Source organism: Plectropomus leopardus, chromosome 6 (assembly GCF_026936395.1).
Source record: "Plectropomus leopardus strain MGB_pleo_1.0 chromosome 6, ASM2693639v1, whole genome shotgun sequence".
Classification (NCBI taxonomy): domain Eukaryota; kingdom Metazoa; phylum Chordata; class Actinopteri; order Perciformes; family Serranidae; genus Plectropomus; species Plectropomus leopardus.
The window spans coordinates 4278571-4297113 of NC_142181.1; the positions used below are offsets into that span (position 1 = coordinate 4278571).

Genomic DNA, 18543 nt, shown 5'->3' on the forward strand with positions numbered 1-18543 from the left:
CTTTATGATTATTCGTTAAAGGACATTGACAAGTAACCTTCAGGATGTCCCAGATATTTAACCCCTCTCACACTGATGACACACTATTGCTGGCATCAAATGCATTGGGACAGGTGTCACTAACGATGATGGTTACTTCCTTATCAAATACTTGTCTCATAGCCAGAAGAGAGTTATAGGACAAACCAGACTGGAGACAGAGTTTGTGAGGATCACTGACACCTTTGACCTCCCACTTTCTGTCCATTCACACCTGAGCTCTTTAACAAAATGTGTGTCTGTAGTTCACACCTATATGTCACCCCTACATAAATAAACCAGATTGACTCTGATTGTCTCCCTCTGGTGGTCATCTGATAATACTCACTGGGTGATATTCCTGCCTTGTCATAGCGGTGCTCTGAGGCCTTTTTTGTTCCACAGTAAAGTCAGATTTTCAGGAATCTTGAGGACCAAACTGAGACTGATGCACTGAGAGCATAACATAACATAACATCAAACAGCAGGTGAGACAAAACACTGGACAGCGCCCGTGGCTCGATCCCGAGGAGGGATAGAGAGCAGCGAAATCTTCAGGTAGATTTGATGTTCGAAGTAACCACTGAGCCATACCAGTGCGACAATTACAGCAGGAAACTGGCTTTATAAAGATCAGCTACCCAAAACATAATGGGAAAAAAGATGAAATAAAAATAAAAATAAATAAGACAAATCAATGGAAAATAAATATAAACTTTATGTGACATTTAAAAAAAACAAATAAAAATGAATTGATAAATAAATAGAAATTAATTAATTAATTATAATAATAAATAAAAATAATTAATACATAAATAAAAGAACAAAGCTATATAAGCAGAGATTAAATAAATTATAGAATAATATAAGATGAAATAAATCAACATGAGAAACAACCTCACAGTGCTGCAGCAGTACTTTGATCATCTTAAAGGAGACTTTTACTGCAGAAAAATAGCTCTTATGATGCTGTTTGGAAATAGAGAAAAAGCACACTGGACAGCGCCCGTGGCCCGATCCCGGGGAGGGATAGAGAGCAACGTAATCTTCAGGAAGATTTGATGTTCAAAGTAACCACTGAGCTATACCAGTGCGACAACTACAGCAGGAAACTGGCTTTATAAAGATCAGCTACCCAAAAATAATGAAAAAAAAGATGAAATAAAAAAATAAAATAAAAAAGACAAATCAATGGAAAATATAATATAAACTGAGCTGATATTAACATAAATAAACAAATGAAAATGAATTGATAAAAAATACAAATTAATTAATTATAATAATAAATAAAAATAATTAATAAACAAATAAAAAAATAAAGCTATAAAAACTAAATAAACTAAATAAATTATAGAATAATGCAAGATGAAATAAATCAACATGAGAAACAACCTCACAGTGCTGCAGCAGTACTTTGATCATCTTAAAGGAGACTTTTACTGCAGAAAAATTAGCTTTTATGATGCTGTTTGGAAATAGAGAAATAAAAAAAGCACTGGACAGCGCCCGTGGCTAGATCCCGGGGAGGGATAGAGAGCAACGTAATTCTTCAGGTAGAATTTGTGTTCGAAGTAACCACTGAGCCATACCAGTGCGACAGGTTTAGTGGGAAACTGGTCTGATAAACCTGAGCCTGGGAGTGCTGCGGAGTTTAACCCTTAACGCACACACAGACGCTCTTCTGCAACCAAGACACATTTCTCAACTATGCAGCAAAAAAAAAAAAAAAAAAAATCTACGTTACAGGATTTTATCTTTGAATTTTTAAGGAAGATTCAGGGTCATTTTATTTTTATTTTCACTCTTAGTGTACCTACCTTTCTTCTGATATTGCACATAAAGTCTTGCACTGCTCTGTTTGATTTTAAATTCAACCATAGTTTTTAAAGTTTTCGTTTTTGTTGTATTATTTTTTTTAAACAAGTTTATTCCATTGTGTGTTTTTGTGATTTTTGTTTATTTTTTATTATTATTATTATTTTTTGTATAAAGCACTTTATTTATTTTCTGATAATTTTCAGATAATCTTCCTCTTTTTTTAAAACTTTTTTTTGTTTTGGTAGTTCATGTCATTATTATTATTATTATGATCATTATTATTATTATGATTTTTTTATTATTAATTAATTAATTAATTTGTTTTTGTACATTGCTTACATACATAGAGGGAACATATGGGGGACGATTGTAAGGTCCTACGACTGCAAGGGGCCATACAAAATTTAAGAACATAAGAAAACAAAAAATTATTAACCTATCATCATTAACCTGAGATTTTATATACAATGTGCTAATTAATACTCACAATCCCTTTTTCCTTTCTTGTTTTTGGCAAATTATAGTAAACACCCAGAGAGTCCCAGTATTGGTAACGCCCCCCCTGTATTTTCACAAAATGGTTCGGTCCCGCCTCTAAATTGGCGCGGTCCATGTTAGCTAACAGAGCGGAGTGAGGGTCTTCAGTGAGCTAAACTTCACATTTAAACTTCCAAAAGAAAAACTCCGAGTACTAAAAACCAAAAGAAAGACAGCAGAGAGAAACGAAAAGGAGACAATATGTCTCCCGATTCTTCACAAAGACAGGTGGGTCACCCTGAGTGGTGGTAATTTACCTGTTTAGTCCAAGTTTGACTTTAGCTAATATCTTCACGAAAAATTCTGTTTACATTTTGCTCCTATTTTAACTGTCAATTAATCAATTTAGCCAAACTTTTAGCAAGTTATTCACACTGAATCAGTTGTCCCTGTCTGGTACCAGATGCAGCTTCATCCTCAGCAAACCTGTGTCCCCCCAAACTCCCCACCAATGACTCAGCACTACTCCCACCTGAAGATGGAGGTGAGCAGTATTTTGTCAAATCATGTTAGTCCACCTGCCAGCAAAGTTGACCCAGAAATGTTGAGTACTCCACATTTTAGTTTAAGCATAAAGTATAAGTCCCCAGCATGGAGGAACTGTAGGATGAACTGAGTTAAATATGTTGGGTAATTTGCACAATTTGCATAATTGCATGTATTGACGGTATTTTAGCAAATGCTTAGCTTATTTAGACACAATCATGGTGGTTTTGGGAGTTATTGCTGAATACATTTGTGAATTGTACAGTTTCTAACTCATTTGAAGTTATTTCAGTTAATTCATAAACTTCTTAATTCATAAACTAAAAAGTTACAGGTGGCCTAAGACTTTTGCACAGTACTGTATATCTAAAGATATAAATTAATAGATATAATATCTCATAGATATAAGATATTAATTAATTAGAGTAGGTTACCTGTCTAATCCAGTAAATTTAATGTCCTCTAAAATGTCTAAATTGAAATAAAATTAATCAAAATCAGCCCAGCTGCAGTTAAAATATGCAGACTTGTGGTTTAAAAAATCCATTTTGAATTTTGAAAATATCAAAAATGGATTCAGCATCCTCAATAACCCCCAAAACCATCAACATAATGAGACATGCAGTTGCTAAAGTATTGTCAATATATACAATTAATGATATATCCACATTTATGCATTTATGCAATATATATATATATATATATATATATATATATATATATATATATATATATATATATATATATATATATATATATATATATATACACATTTATGACATAAAATTTTGGGCTGCTAAACATTTCTGGGTTCACAATAAAGCGCTGTAGTCTGGCACATCGACCATGTCAGCAGATAGTAACTGAAATTTTGCTTATGATGTTATTTCCAGTGGTGGAAGATGTATGCTGATACTTTATTTACATAAAAGTAGAAATACCCTACTACAGCCTAAAAGTAATCAATTTCAAGAAAAAATCCTGGATTTAAAATGTTACTTAAGTAAAAGTTGATAGGTATGATCAGCAAAATGTACTTAAAGTATCAAAAGTAAAAAGCAGTTATTATGAAGAATGGCTCCATTAAAAGTGTCATTGCCACATAAATATTATTTCTATCATCATAACATGTGCTCCATAAATTATCATAGAATATCATATGATTCTGTTTGCATATCAATATTGTAATTTGTCAATATGGAGCCAATTTTATGTACTTTGTATACTACTGGGTAGATTAGTGGTATAATACTGCATCACATCAAACATGTATATTTATATTACATGTACAATTTAATTAAAAAAGTCACAAGTAAGTACAAGTGTCAAATAAATGTAATGGAGTAAAAAGTAAAATATTGCAAAGGTAGAGTCATTTAAAGCTTTGAATGGGTCCCAAAATCCCCAGCGGCGACCCTGTGTGTGCAGCATAAAAGTTTAACAACTGCGATTTTAAAAAAGGCAAACAAATAAATATATAAACAGACAAGCAAAACACAAAGTCAGTGGTTGAGAGCCAGATAAAGTGACCGAGCGGTACAATGGTAGTTAGGTAGCAGCACTGGGTGATATGTGCAAAAGCGGCAATGTGCAATATTATTATAATTAGTATGTATTTGTGTCTGTGTTTGTTTGTTGGGGGGATACAGGTTCAGTCAACCTCCAAACTCCTAAAATCTGTCCGTTTAATGTGTATTATCTGTAATTATTGTCAAAGATTTCTTATGATCTCTTGAATGGTTTGACTGACTGTATTATCATGACTACACGATGGCTCCTGAAACGATCCATACAGAAATAATTTTAATTAATGCTATTTTTTATAGCATTGATGATAATTTCTGTACCAGTTGGGCAACTAAACTACTTTTTTCATTTTATTTCACTCTATATCTTGTAATTTTTAATTAAATCAAATCCACAGCACACCAGGAAAGCTGTGGCACAACACTTGAAAATCAGTGGCCTGAATTCTGATTTGTCCCCCCTCCTTATAAATAAAACTATCAATAAAAACACATACTTTTGTTTTCCCATACATGGTACAGTTGCAACAATATCTTTGCCTCTAATATGTAAACCAATGCCTCCACATGGGAATAAGCAAAATATGTGCTTGAAAACAAAGCAGTCAGAACATGTATATGACAAAACACTGCTGATGTACAAGGGAATCTGAAGTTTGTCACATTTGTACTTTGTAGAAAACGTCAGAGCATCTCAGGGCTATTATTAATCAATCTCTTGATTTAATATTGTATGTGCTTGGGGATCTGTATGCAGGTGCGAAACCTCTGAACAGGACACATATAACATACTAAAATAATGCTGAGACGTTTTTTGTGAGCAACATTTAAAAAAACAATCACATTTATCAAATTCTAAAAACAGTGCAAGTGTACAACAGTTTCATTTAAGTAAATACATTTCTGTTGGTCAAAGCTTCCACGACTAATCCGTCATGTTGTCTGGATGTCCGTACCGACGACCCTCCACAGAGACAAAATCACCACAGGCCACAGCAGTGTTGGAGCTCGATGCAACAGTAAGCCAGCGGTGCTTTGACAGTGCTTGATGTGATCTGAAGGGAAAATTACAAAAAGGTTAGGCTCATTCATGCATTCTTTATATATATACATTTAATAATATTTTATTAATTTCAAGTTATTGGAACATTAGATCAGTTGTTTTCATTTCCAGAACTTCAAACCTAACTTGTCTGACTTGAAGAGTTTTGGTTTTAATTTATATCTTTAGATATACAGTACTGTGCAAAAGTCTTAGGCCACCTGTAACTTTATTGTAGCACAGTTGTAATAATCATACATAATTATTTCTCAGTAGTCTCTTTACAAAATACACCAGAACATGCAGGAAATATGTATACAATATTAAAACGCTAATATTTGAGAAAAAAGAACTTAAACAGACTGAAGTTGCAAATATTAAGTGTGACCTCCCTTTCAACTTAGCATGTCCTGAACTCTTTTAAGAATAACAGTATTAATCTACCCGTGTATTTACACCAGGATGCATTTAACACATGTCCAAAGGTCAATACTGACTGTCTGAGCTACCTTTTGTTATGCTTGTATGATTCCATGTTTTACACTAAATATCGACTTCAGTCTAAAAAAATCCATTCTGTTCCGACTTTTTGGTGTTTTGATGCAGTGCACGTTTTTAAGATTATCATTATGTGTCCTGTAAAGCCTCATTACAATTACAAAATTGCTTAAACAGCAAATCTATGGAGGCCTAAGACATTGGGCAGTACTATATATTTATATCTTATATCCATTAAGAAAATGCTGGAAACTTGCCGTATATTAACACGGTAAGTTAAGAAGTTCTGGTTATTGATGGTTGCAGATCTAGGCCCTCCAAATTACCTCAACCCACTGGGAACCAGTTCCCAGTGACAGGACAGAGCAAGATTTCACTGTAAACATGGACATTTCTATTGCAGTGTGCCATTGTGACACGGCGCTTCCTGCACAAAAACACAAAACTAACATTTTATGGCCCAGAATACAGTACCGCATCATGTTTCTTTGTTTTGGGTTTGCACAATATGCATATATAAATATATATATCTAGTGTATCAGCTTGTTCCAGTATCAGTTTTTAATGGCCTCCATGAAGACTATTAAAAACAGATAATGTACATGTTAAAGGGCATTATCTCACTTATACCATGTCCACTTTCCACAGAAGTATAAATTAAGAATATTCATTTATTTTTACTCATTTATTTATTTTTCAATTAAAATCTAAAGTTTTTTCCAAGCAATAGTTCAATATCCCTGGTCCACTTAAGATTACTACATTTTTCTTAAACTGTAGATTCTATAAAACTTAAGCATGGGTTGAAGTCTTTGATGGTCTACTGAATTTAAAAAAAAAAAAAGAGTAATAAATTGTATCCAAACCAGGGCTGGATTAACCTGCCAGGGAGCCAAAGGCAAAAACATGCCGCTGAGCGCCCAGTGCTGATGACATTGTGAAGCACAGACTGTATATAAAGATGGACAACACATTTCCACTTCGACTGTACAAAATCAAGCCAAAATATCCCACAAACGGGAACTAGGGACTTCATTTGGAGCCAGAGTCTGCACATAACAATTTTATTGTTAGATAAATTTGAGATCCTGCCCATACACCCAAACAACTGCGAAACGGCTTACACAGTTGTCAATCACAATGTCAACCCCCCTTTTTATAGTATTGAATAAGTAGTTAAACTTAGTAGGAACTACCTAAAATAACAAAAACCTTTTCTGGGAAAATGTATTTGACGTGAACTTTGATCTTTTATTTTGCTCCATGTCCCAACTGCTAATATTAAAGGGGCGGGGTTTATGACCTATACTGCAGCCAGGGGGCGATTGATATGTTTTGGCTTCACTTTCGGGGAGCTGTAATGACATCCATCTTTTTCATACAGTCTATGGTGCGAAGACTTATTATACCTGAAACTTGTATTCACAAATCGAAAGTAATACTAACGTTGTCCTTTACGTATGCGGTAGTCAATGGTGATGTTCCTCTGTTCGTTCCTTTTGTTTCGCGTCAGTGTGCAGTTGTAGCTCGTGGTTTTATTGACGTACAGCGTATAATGGTCCTTGAGAGTAAGCCTGCACGTCGTAGATTTGTTGGCCAGCACAGACCCGTTCGATGTCAGGAATTCACACTCGAAGGGTGGAGATTTTTTACAGAAGGCATAAGAGCAGTCCAACCTTCAATAAATCAAAATGTTACGTTTTTAAAGCCACACTTTATTTCACATCAAAACATATGCACACCAAATAAGTGCTGTGAATATGAGGAATCTGTGTGTCGTTAAAGTCCGTGTAAAGTGAATTCAGAGATTTGTTTCAAAACACATTATGAATGTTGGAAACTGATTATTGAAACACATGACAAAGACCCTTTACTATATAGTACTGAATTGTGGAGTTAGACTGTTTTTCACCATTTTCCTGTTTTAAGATTTTTTGGGCGGGCCTAAAACCATAGCTCGATGACGCACTGGAGCTGTACTCAGTATAACCCCGCCCCTGATAATGTAGCAGTATAAAAACGAGAAGCATTATTAGCATAGTCCCGCCATTGGGCGTGGCCTTCGCTCCTCCAGAGGACACGCCCCCAGCGTTTCACATCAGTGAATACTTTGCATTTTTTCCTGATTTTGAGACCTTCTTTTACATACGTGGTGATTTTTTTTGTCATTCAAATTTGGTCAGGTGATTAGTAAGATGTGACAAACTCAGAACACATTTTAATTATCACTTTACACAGACTTTAATGAGTAGACTGGAAGTTTGAACCTGAGGCTGGTCTTGTTGAGGCAAGCAGTGAAAATGCCGAAATCCCCTTGCTTTTTGGTCGAAGTTGAACCTGCAATCAGATGGCAGGTTGTTTTTATAAACCACATCATACTGTAATAGCATCTCAAGATGCTTTTTATACTCACAGCTTCAGTCCTTTGAACAAACATCACGGTGATGAGAACTACCAGCTTTGACAGAAACCATTTTTGGGAAAACATTTTTTGGCGTGTACCCTGAGTTCTTAGTTTGGCCTATTCAAGCAAATAAGTGTCCATCCCAAAATGTTGAATCAATCTTCTAAATGATGTTACGTCACACAGAAGAACTTTTTCTAAATCAGAGGTGGACGACATCAGGTTTAGTAAAATTAAATTAAATTTTTCATCTAATGCTCTTCAATCGATCACAAAACAACAACAGCGAAAACAGAAAACAACACAAGCACAACAAAAACAACTCAACAGTGTAACGGTGATGTAATCCAATCTCTCAAATCTGATTAAGGCCTGTTCTGCTGATTGATAGGCTCGTTACAGAAGCAGCAGCAACCACTAAAATGTTGTTAGTGTCTTCCCAAATGTCAAAGCTAGAAACTCAACTGCTGCTATATCCACTGTATAATCATTCCTCCTGCATGATAACATGTTTTAATGGATTATTTAAAGACTTAATTGTAATATTACTTTAATATAAAATCCCTTATTACTTAAAGTGAGCTTACCTATGAAGAAGAGGAGAAGAGACAAAGGGATGTGCATCTTCCTGACCTAGCTGTGATATTTGGCAAAAACAAAATGTGGGACAGTCACTGAGTGAAAAAAAAAGATCTCTGACGTGATTACATGTTACATTTTCATGTGACACTTAATAACAATTTGATCATCTTTTCATCCAGCGGATGTTAGTTTTTTCAGCTCTGACTGTTGGCTGCTGGGATGAATTCATGGATATAAGAAATAACGTGTTCACAAGCAAATCCATATAAATACACATGCCATATTTAAACTCATTATTGATCCTCCCCTGTGCAGCAGCAGTGCATAAAGTAGTTGTACAACCTCGTAAAAACCATTAAACCACCAAGCATTAGTCTTGTATTTCGCTTCTATGGAAACAGTAACCTATTTTGAACCCTAATGTTCAAAGCCTTCAACTTCACTTGATCACACGACACTTGCTCTGCTCCACCAGGTCTCACGCACTGCTACAAAATGAATAAACAGTATGCAAAAGTCTGTGTGAAATGTAAATGTATTCCAGCGTCTTACCGTTGATTTGCGTTTTGTTCTTTTCTCTTCTGTGACTTGCAACAGTGGATGGCAGTTTTCACAGAAACAGGGAGATGTGCTGGGCTGGGCTGGGCAGGGCATGATGAGGTAAGCAGCTGGAGGGCAGTCAGGTGGGAGGGTTGGGGTGGAAGATAGCCTTAAAGTGCTGCTGTACCGCACAGTGCAGAGTGTTCCCGTCTGAGTGACTGTTGATGCAAAATTTGCATTTGTGTCTTATTTGTGCGCCTTGCTACTTTGCACTTAATATGTTAAGTGTCCGATGTGCCCATTGGGGAGAAATAAGAATTATATACAGTAGATATTTTTGTGATAAACTTTATTGAGATCAAAACAAAATTATATTGGGATGAGTTTACAAGTTTTTTAAGGCATTACCCCTTGATTCAACCAGCATGTCGATGACATTACGTCTGCGGTGCCGTGTTGCTCAGTCCTCCTTGCGGCTCTATATTCCACCGGGAGCGTCTGCGAGCGTTTCAGAAGCGGAGCGTGCTGCCAGCTGATACTGTAGACTTGCTGAAATTGTGCTTATTTCATCATTTTTCCTTGATTTTTGTGGCTGAGTAGGCTACATATGTAAACACTTCTCTGTTTAAATTCTGTTTATTGATATTTTTACTCACTTTATTGTTCTGCAGCCTGCAGCTCAGCCACGAACGAAGTAGATCAAAGAATTTCGGCAGTGTTTCAGTCAAAAAACATGCCCATCTTGATAATTATACAGTAGATCAGTATAAACAAAATCCAGTTAAACATGAAATAGATTGAAGATTTGTAGCTGTGTTTCAATTAAAAACATATCCATCTCAATAATTATACAGATGAATAATTAATAATGAAATAATGAATGAATTATCAATATTTTCTGTCTATTTCATGTATAGTGTCTGTTAGCAGGAGCATTAAATCTCCTAATGGACAGAATACAGAGAGCTGGTGGAAGGAGAAGGAGCAGATGTTGTTAATGTAACAGGTTAGTTAAGTGAAACATGATCCAGAATCCATGCAAGGTGTTTTATTTTGGAATTTGACTGGGTGCACCCCTGCTTGACTTCCTGCCTTGTATGATCTGCTCTGTGTGGCTTGACTCGGCTGTTGTCCGTCCCTGGCAAAAATAGACTTGGCGCTCAAGTGGGGAGTCTCGTCTGGGATTCAAAAGTCTCCCAGTGAAACAACAAATCCTCCGTAGTTCTTTGTAAACGTCGAACTCAACTCTCTCATAGCGACATCCGCCAGCAGTCATGTTAGATTTCACTGTGAGACTTCAACTTGACTTGTTTCCGGGTCAACACCAAGGTCACTATCATCTCTGACACTCAGTATAACAATATGAGCACATCAGTGAGAAATCAAGCACTTTTGATGGATGAAACTTTGCCATATGCAATAGCCCCACAGGATTATGTTAACACTGTTTAAGATTTGTTGCAGCTGATCTTCTGGAGCGATTCCAAGACTCGTCATAAGTACGAATCATTCACACATCCAAGCATGTGAAAATAGGGCCCATGTAGAAAAATACCAGAATTCCCTTTTAAAGGCAGGGGTTTGCCTGAAAGCAACTGGTCCACAAATGAATGTAGTGTGAACACGTGTACCGGCAAAAGTGTTCATGGCAGTTTCAAACTGCCACATCCAAAGGTTGAAGGCCTGCCGTCACAGAAAATGGTGAGACGAGGTTGTTTAAATCGGCAAAAGGCAGCACAGCACTGTAGAGTCTCTCCTGAAAGGCTTTCTTGTCGCACCAGTACACATAACAATTAATGGACATAGTTGTGTAAATGAACAAGAAATCCTGAAAGAGAAGTTCTGACCCTTTTTACTTTCTCACCTCTGCACCAAAATTGCTATTATAAATGGTTTGTGGTTATACATTTTGAAGTTTCTGAAAGTTCCAAAAACTTGGGCGTGGGAAGATGAGATTTCAGGTGGTGTTTGACCATCTAACAAGCACTCCTGCCGAAGCAGACTAATGCCTTTAGAGGAGGTCCTTACAGATATAAGAGTTCACGGAAAAGACCAGTCCCCTGGGCCTTGTCAGCGCTGTGTGAAATTGATTTGTAAAGAGACGTGTGATCAATGGTACACCATAAGTGGTTATTGCTTATTGCCCTCGGGGCACTTTCACGACCAGGTGGAGGACATAGCTTGAATAAAGTGCCCCTTATTACAATAATGATCTGGATCAGAGAGGTCCCCACCAGTTTGAACCTCCGGTCGGCTCCATGTTCTCTGGACTCGAAGCTACAACTGGCCTCGGAGGTGCGGAGTCAACGGAGGTCCAAGAGGAGACAAGAGCTGCTTGAGAATTGTACAAGGCTTAAAACTGGCTACCAAAGTTTCTTATGATTTGTGGTCACAGTCTCAGATCTGTGCGTTTCATCCCCAAATGTTAGATTCACACAACAACTGGACATATATATCATTGACTGTTTCTGTCCATTGTGAGGCTGTGGAATAGGTTTCGACAGATTATCGGCAAGGCCGACTATTGGGGCCGATACTTGTCATTTTGACAATTATCTATATCTGCATTTTATTTTAATGATTGCTGATAAAATTAATTAATTAAAAAGTGCAAAGAAAGTGTTGCCATCAGAGAAACTTTTACTTTGTAAAACCTCAGGAAGCAATTTTTATTTATTCATTTTCATTTTCACTTGACTTTATAAAAAAAATTGCAGGGAACTAGCTGTATATGATGAAAGTTTCAGTTTTGATTAAACATTTGTTAAAGGCATTAAAAGTTTTGTGTTGGTGTTTGTTGTATTTCAAATATTGACAAAAAGATTTTAATTTTTTTTGGAAATGCATATCGGCTCCTAATAATGGTTATTGGTCTCATGAAGTAGTAATAATAGGTATCGGTGTCAGCCCTGAAAAAAACAATATCAGTCGACTCATGGAACCAGAAAAGGTAGAATCGAAGGCATGTCCCTCCATGGGGTAACACGACGGACTGTCACGCAAAACTTTATGGATGAATCCTGAGCTCCATCAGAACTGTTTTATTTCAAAATATGATAAAAGCTCACAACACACTCAGTTTCCCCCCTCTGACTGTAGATTTTGCCCATAATATCACTCAATATCAATTTAATTTCATTCAAAGCTTACAAGCTTTTAAGAGAGACAAATTGTGCCTATTTAATACACGAGTCTCACTGGAGTAAAATAGCACCACTGTAACTGTCTGTGCAATCAGTGCTGCTCTTTGTGAATTATATGGTACTTGCAACAAGGCTAATTTGCATAGGAGGGGGGCAAATTTTGCGCCAAATTTTTGAATATTCCCTTTACATACGTGCAAATGGGACAGGCGCACCATGGATGCTGTCTGCTTGGTTGTGCAGTTTGTGTGCAGTTTGCGTGCAATTCACCGTTAACGTGTGCTTCTTGGATTGCATGCTACCTTTTTCTCTCATTTGTACAGGTTTCATGGCCGCAAACGCAGCGTAGTCCTTTTGTGGATATGGCCCATAGAATCAGGTTTTATCTGTTCTGCTGAGATGTAACTCTTCAGAATATAATCTTTGTGATCAGCTCTTGGGGAGCATAACATTTTACTCCCTCTGTTGTTTTTGATGTGTAACTACCAGTCTGCCAATCTATTTACTCATTTTAATCTTGTCTTAAGTGATTCTTTAAAAAATGTTCCTTGATTCACAAATATCTCCATAACAATCATCACTCTTTCCTTGACTCACACAACTTGCTTTTTTTTCAACCTTGTAACTGGAAATTAAGTGTGTTCTAGTCATTAGTGCATTAGGACTAATGGATATAGGTTAGATTATGTTTTCATTTCCTGGATCTCCCTCCCCGAAGACAAATTAGCAAACAGCCACGCCTTGAAAAGAGGAAAGTGATGCAAGACTGTGAGACAAAGCCTCCCTGAAAATAACAGTGCAAATGGAAATGTATTAAACAACATTTGACCGAAGAGAAATGGCCCAAAACTCTGCCCTCTTACACATTCAATCAGGCTCTGGAAAAAGTTAACGTACACTTAAAACAGTGATTAAATGTAATTTGTTAACTATTCAAACTACCGAGCTATTGTATAATAGAGGTGATGCAAATTAGAGGCGATTTAAATTAATTTTTAGGTCAGAGATTAGGGGAAGTGGCTAGGTAGACTACAAGACGCAAGAACAAAAAGGGGAAGCTGGTAGATAAGGCTAAGGACTATGGTGTAGTTTGTATGAGAGACCTGGAACATTACATGCCCGTTACTTGAGAAGCAAAGTCAAATCAACGGTACATCTGATTTGTCCTAAATTGCCAATCGAAGTTAAAAATTACGCAAGGATCAGAAATTAAAGCAAATACTTGCTTGCTCCCAGCGGTTGCCTCTTATGGATAACGAAGTGAGCCGTCTTCGTATAAGAAGTTAGGGTGTCTGGATCTTGAAGTGCTGAGGCAAGCGGTCGGTCCGGCTTTGTAAAGTTCCAGTTGAAGAGAGATTTTGGATAAGACTCTCTAAGTGTTGTTTTTTAAACTTATAAGTAAAGATTTTGATATGTCATTTCCTATTAATTCAAATCAGATATTACATCGTCTTCAGACGAGCAGAGAGCAAGCTTCCACCAAGTTTCGGTTTGCCCGTCTAGAAGATGAATACTTGCCAATCACAATGGACTGCAGAGTTCTGCAGGGGGCAGAGACAGGCGTTTAACAATTGCATGATTTATAATTATGAAAGTTAGATAGCAGCTTTAGCATTTTAATATTGAAAGAAAGAGAATGGTACCAAACATGACAGTGTGATCAAAGATGGAATTATTTTAGTGGTGCACCTCTACATTGCTAAAAGCAGAAGAACAAACTATGTCCATTACTGATTGACCCGAATCGCAAACACAAACCTGCTAACCGAAGCTGAAAGTTTTTGATAATGACATACTTGCTGTTGGCTTTATTGTGCGTCATTTCTGGTAAATATCACGATATAAAACATGTGTTTTCTGTTTTAAAAAATACCAATGATAGAAAGTGTAACGGGGTGTGGAAGGACCCAATTGCAGCACAACAGAGAAGGTGAATAGTTGGTAATGACCTTTATTTAATCTTTTGGCAGGTTGAATAGAGCAAAGGTGAGTATAATCAGGTTGCAGGTAAGCAGGGATAATTATCAGTTCTGGGGTGGAGCAGAGTCTGTAGAGAGACTGGGGTGAGCTCATGTTCACAGGTGTTAGCTCAGAGTTAGAGTGGGGAAATTGTGAACGTGGAGCAGACTGGCAGGTGAATGTATCAGGTAAGTTGCAGAAACGTTTACAGCAGGGAGCTTTTGGGAAGAGTGGGGACTCCGAAGAGGGGCAGGCAGGGCTTGTGGTCGAGGAGGAAGCAGAGTTGGCGTCAGGCAGGCAGCGGAGCAGACGAATCCAGTAGGAGCAGGCAGCGGGATCAATGAGGACAGGCGGGGAATCAGTTTTTTTTTTTAATCCTTCTAATTTTTGTAGTATTGCTTATTGCCCTTTTCGCAACGTTTTCAAAGGAAATCATGCCAATTTGTTCAGCTTTCAAAGGGCTAACCAATTGCAACCTGTGGAAAAAAACTCCAGAAGAAGATTTTTATTAGTTTACCGTGAACATTAAGTGTTCCTGATGTATCTGTTCCCCAGATTTTTCTCCACTATAACATCCAAACTCCAACTGATGTCACAACCTTTAGTGTTGAGGTTAAACCAGAGGTCGACTGCAGCAACAAAAGACCCGAAATTACTCTAAAGCTAACGTCTCTGTAAGTAATCAACAAGCATATCTATGTTACCATAATAAAATAAACAAACTGACATTTTGAACAAACAATTTTGTGTCTCCACTAGATACCGTGGAAAAGAGAGCACTACAAACATGGTGATCATGGCTGAAAAAAAAATGAAAAAAAATCTGGAACCATAGAGAGAGGTGGGAGGTGAGTACTATTTACAATTTCTGTTGTTAAAATTATAAAAATTCTTAAGACCACATTGTTCTCATATAAAGTAGAAGTTATATTGAAATACTAGTTAATTTGTTAAATATTGACAGATATTACTTTTTATTCAACTGATTTGTCCTGTAAATATAACCAGTAAACATAGTAAGGCATAAAAAGGCAAAATAAGAGGAAAAGAATAATAAAATGAAATATTAAAAAATAATTAATTACAGTAACTTGCAGAAAAGTAAGCAATAATTTAAGACCAAAAGCCTTTTAAATAGGCCGTTTTTTTCTTTCATTGGCAACTTGAAGAGTGCAGTGTGGTATCTCCTTGGACCTGTGGTCCCCGATGATTCGACCTCAATTGACAAGAATCGGATTTTACTAAAGATGTAACTGAAGTTAAATGTGACTGTAAACATACCAAACGTTCACGTTTGTGTGTGCAGAGCGTTGTGAATATGTTCATCCAATTTTACATGAATCAAACTGATATGCAGAGTTATCACTAAAACTGGTAGAACTGGTAAAACTACAGACAGCCTTTAAAACTTCAAATTGTGCCGCCTGTCAATGATTGATTCACAGAGTACATAGAAACGATGTCAGTGATCTGAATCATCAACTAAACTTTGGACTTCAAATGTAAACCAAGCTGGTTTAAAGCTGGGGTAGGCAGTTTTATTTCTGGCGTCATTGGTCAAAAACTGTGAGCATGTTGTAATTCAATTGGTTGAATGGCACATTTCCATTACATGATACCAGCTCTGTTTTACTCTACTCTACTCTACTCGCCTTTGGTATCGGGCACTTTTCTAGTGGCTGTTTTCCATTGGAAGATACCGGCTCAGTGTAGCGACGCCGTGTGACACTGCTGTGACATCAGTTTCAACGCGACACATACACACAGGGTTTGAATTACACGGTGGCTTTTACGGGAGCCCCATTTTGCGGTGCGCACCGCTACTGAAACATGTCACATTCATAAAGTGTGCAGCAGCGCGCGGTCAATAACAGCATTACTGCGAAAAAGATTGTACTAATACCCGCTGGTAACATTTCGTCTCTCTTTCTGTCCCTTCTGTCGGATGATGAGGAGTTCAGGTGGCTATGTAAATGTAGGAATCTGAGCGCAGCACCGCTTCACGCACAGATGGCCGCAGCAGGGATAAACACGGAAAGTAAATAGTGGAGACCGATGTTCGGAAATGGAATGTAATGGGCGAATAAACACACATTGACATATTATTTCTATTTCTTATTATTTCAGGAACCTTTATGTGCAGACTAAATATAAAATCCATAACACAATTTTTTAGAGCTCCCCCTGAACGTCTCAGGGGAGCCAAGCTCCTTTTAGCTCCCCAGTAACTTGAACTATGCACACACAGACTCTACTCACTGGATATGCTGGCGGGCCAGCAAGGTGAGGAACGTTTGCACCTCCTTGAACGACCATGGTGTGATCTTTCTGGTTGCCATTTTGGGAAAGAAAAATATATAAAATTGTGGCCGCTACAATAGCTTTGCTGTTTGCGCTGTTCAGGGTATTCTGTGCGTGCCTCGCATTAATGACACAGTGATGCAGTGATGATGCTGTATGACCAATCAGCGGTCTGCAGTATTTCCACGTCACCTTTTAGCTTTTAGTACCTCTTAGTACGCATTCGGCTTCTTTTGGAACCCTAGGTGGTACCAGGTACCAGGTACTTTTTCCTGATGGAAAACCAAAAAAGGCGAGTAGAGTCGAGTAGAGTAGAGTAGAGCCGGTGCCATGTAGTGGAAACGCACCTATAAAGAACACTGAACCTCCTTTTGGCTGTTTTCAAATGTAAGAAAATCTAGCCTGTGATGGGAGACTGGCCAATCACAGCTCATTTTAGGAAGAGGATGTTCCTATTGGCTGTTCTACAAATGAAGATATGTGTGCAGGTCACTTCAGTGAAACACAAACAAATGAAGAAAAATGAAATACTAAGTAAAACATAAAACAGACAAGTAAATGACCTGGAAAAAAGCTTTTCAGAATTATAATAATCATGTGAAATAATTTTACATTTCTTGGCTGTTTTCCCTAAATGTTTTTCTTTAGCTTTTTTGAAAATAATTTTGTACATCTACTTATTTCTTGCAATTTGTGGAACATTTATGAACAAGTTGCTGATTCCCATATTTTTAGGGAGAAATCACACCAATTTGCTTTGCTTTCAAGGGTTTAAATACTCGTAAAAGCAGCACAAGAGAACTTATGTTCCTCCAGGTTTCAAAGGGTTAACATTTTTTCCTAGTAAAAAGCCGAACCAGAGAGCAGCAACGCCTGTGAGAAAGCTGCTTGTTGGGTGAGAGAGACAGAGAGGCGATGTGAAGAAAAGATATGAGCAGCATTATTGCACAATGTTTCGGTAAATTACAACAATGTCGACTGCCTCCAAATAGGGCGACTTATTCCCGCTCACAAGGCTCGAGGTGGATTCCTGAATATTTCCGCAAACTTAACCGAAACCAGCTGCATCCTGTTATGATAAAACCTCTGCATGAATCTCCTGTGAACTCAGGAGCCACTCAGACTGACCAGAACATCAGAATAACAGAATTTATATAATATATATAATTTATGTATCTTTCCTCTTTTTCTGTAAGAAAACAATTTAGATATATTTACAAATATGGTCTATATAGTTTCTAGTTTATGTATTGTTATATATAGTATATAGTTTAAAGTTCTATTTATTTAAAAATGGAAATGAGGCAATTATTTTTTAATAACTGATGGAGAAAGCTGATTTAATGAGTTTGTACTTCTTCCCACTTCTTTTCGGACATGTTTGTGTATGTTTACATGTTTATTCTTTTTTTTTTTACACGTTCAAGATAGATTTCAAATTTTAAATCTAATAATAATAATAATAATCATACAATTAATTATAATATAATATAATATAATAACCCAAGATTTAAAACCACCAAACTCAGTACACTTGTCATTGCTTCTCATTTTATGACCTGCCCCGCCCAATATCCGCAATATTTTCTAACAAGATCACCCAAATTCACGTCCCAGGGGTCAACCTGGGGGACCCATGGGCTGTGGGTTGTCCATCACTAATTGCTAAAGTTAATTTGAGCATCAAAT

The 18543-nt window shown here is 37.0% G+C and overlaps 1 protein-coding gene across 1 annotated transcript; it reads right to left on the minus strand.

The window, feature by feature from the left end:
- Nucleotides 1-3986: 3986 nt before the first annotated feature.
- LOC148189298 (uncharacterized) lies at nucleotides 3987-9547 on the minus strand. Its single transcript, XM_088078263.1, has 5 exons — nucleotides 9464-9547; nucleotides 8917-8966; nucleotides 8193-8262; nucleotides 7372-7601; nucleotides 3987-5440 (listed from the first exon to the last, which is right to left on the minus strand). Exons 2-5 carry the CDS (start codon nucleotides 8951-8953, stop codon nucleotides 5319-5321), a joined length of 459 nt encoding a protein of 152 aa, XP_087934389.1. The 5' UTR covers nucleotides 8954-8966; nucleotides 9464-9547; the 3' UTR covers nucleotides 3987-5318.
- Between the last annotated feature and the right edge of the window lie 8996 nt (nucleotides 9548-18543).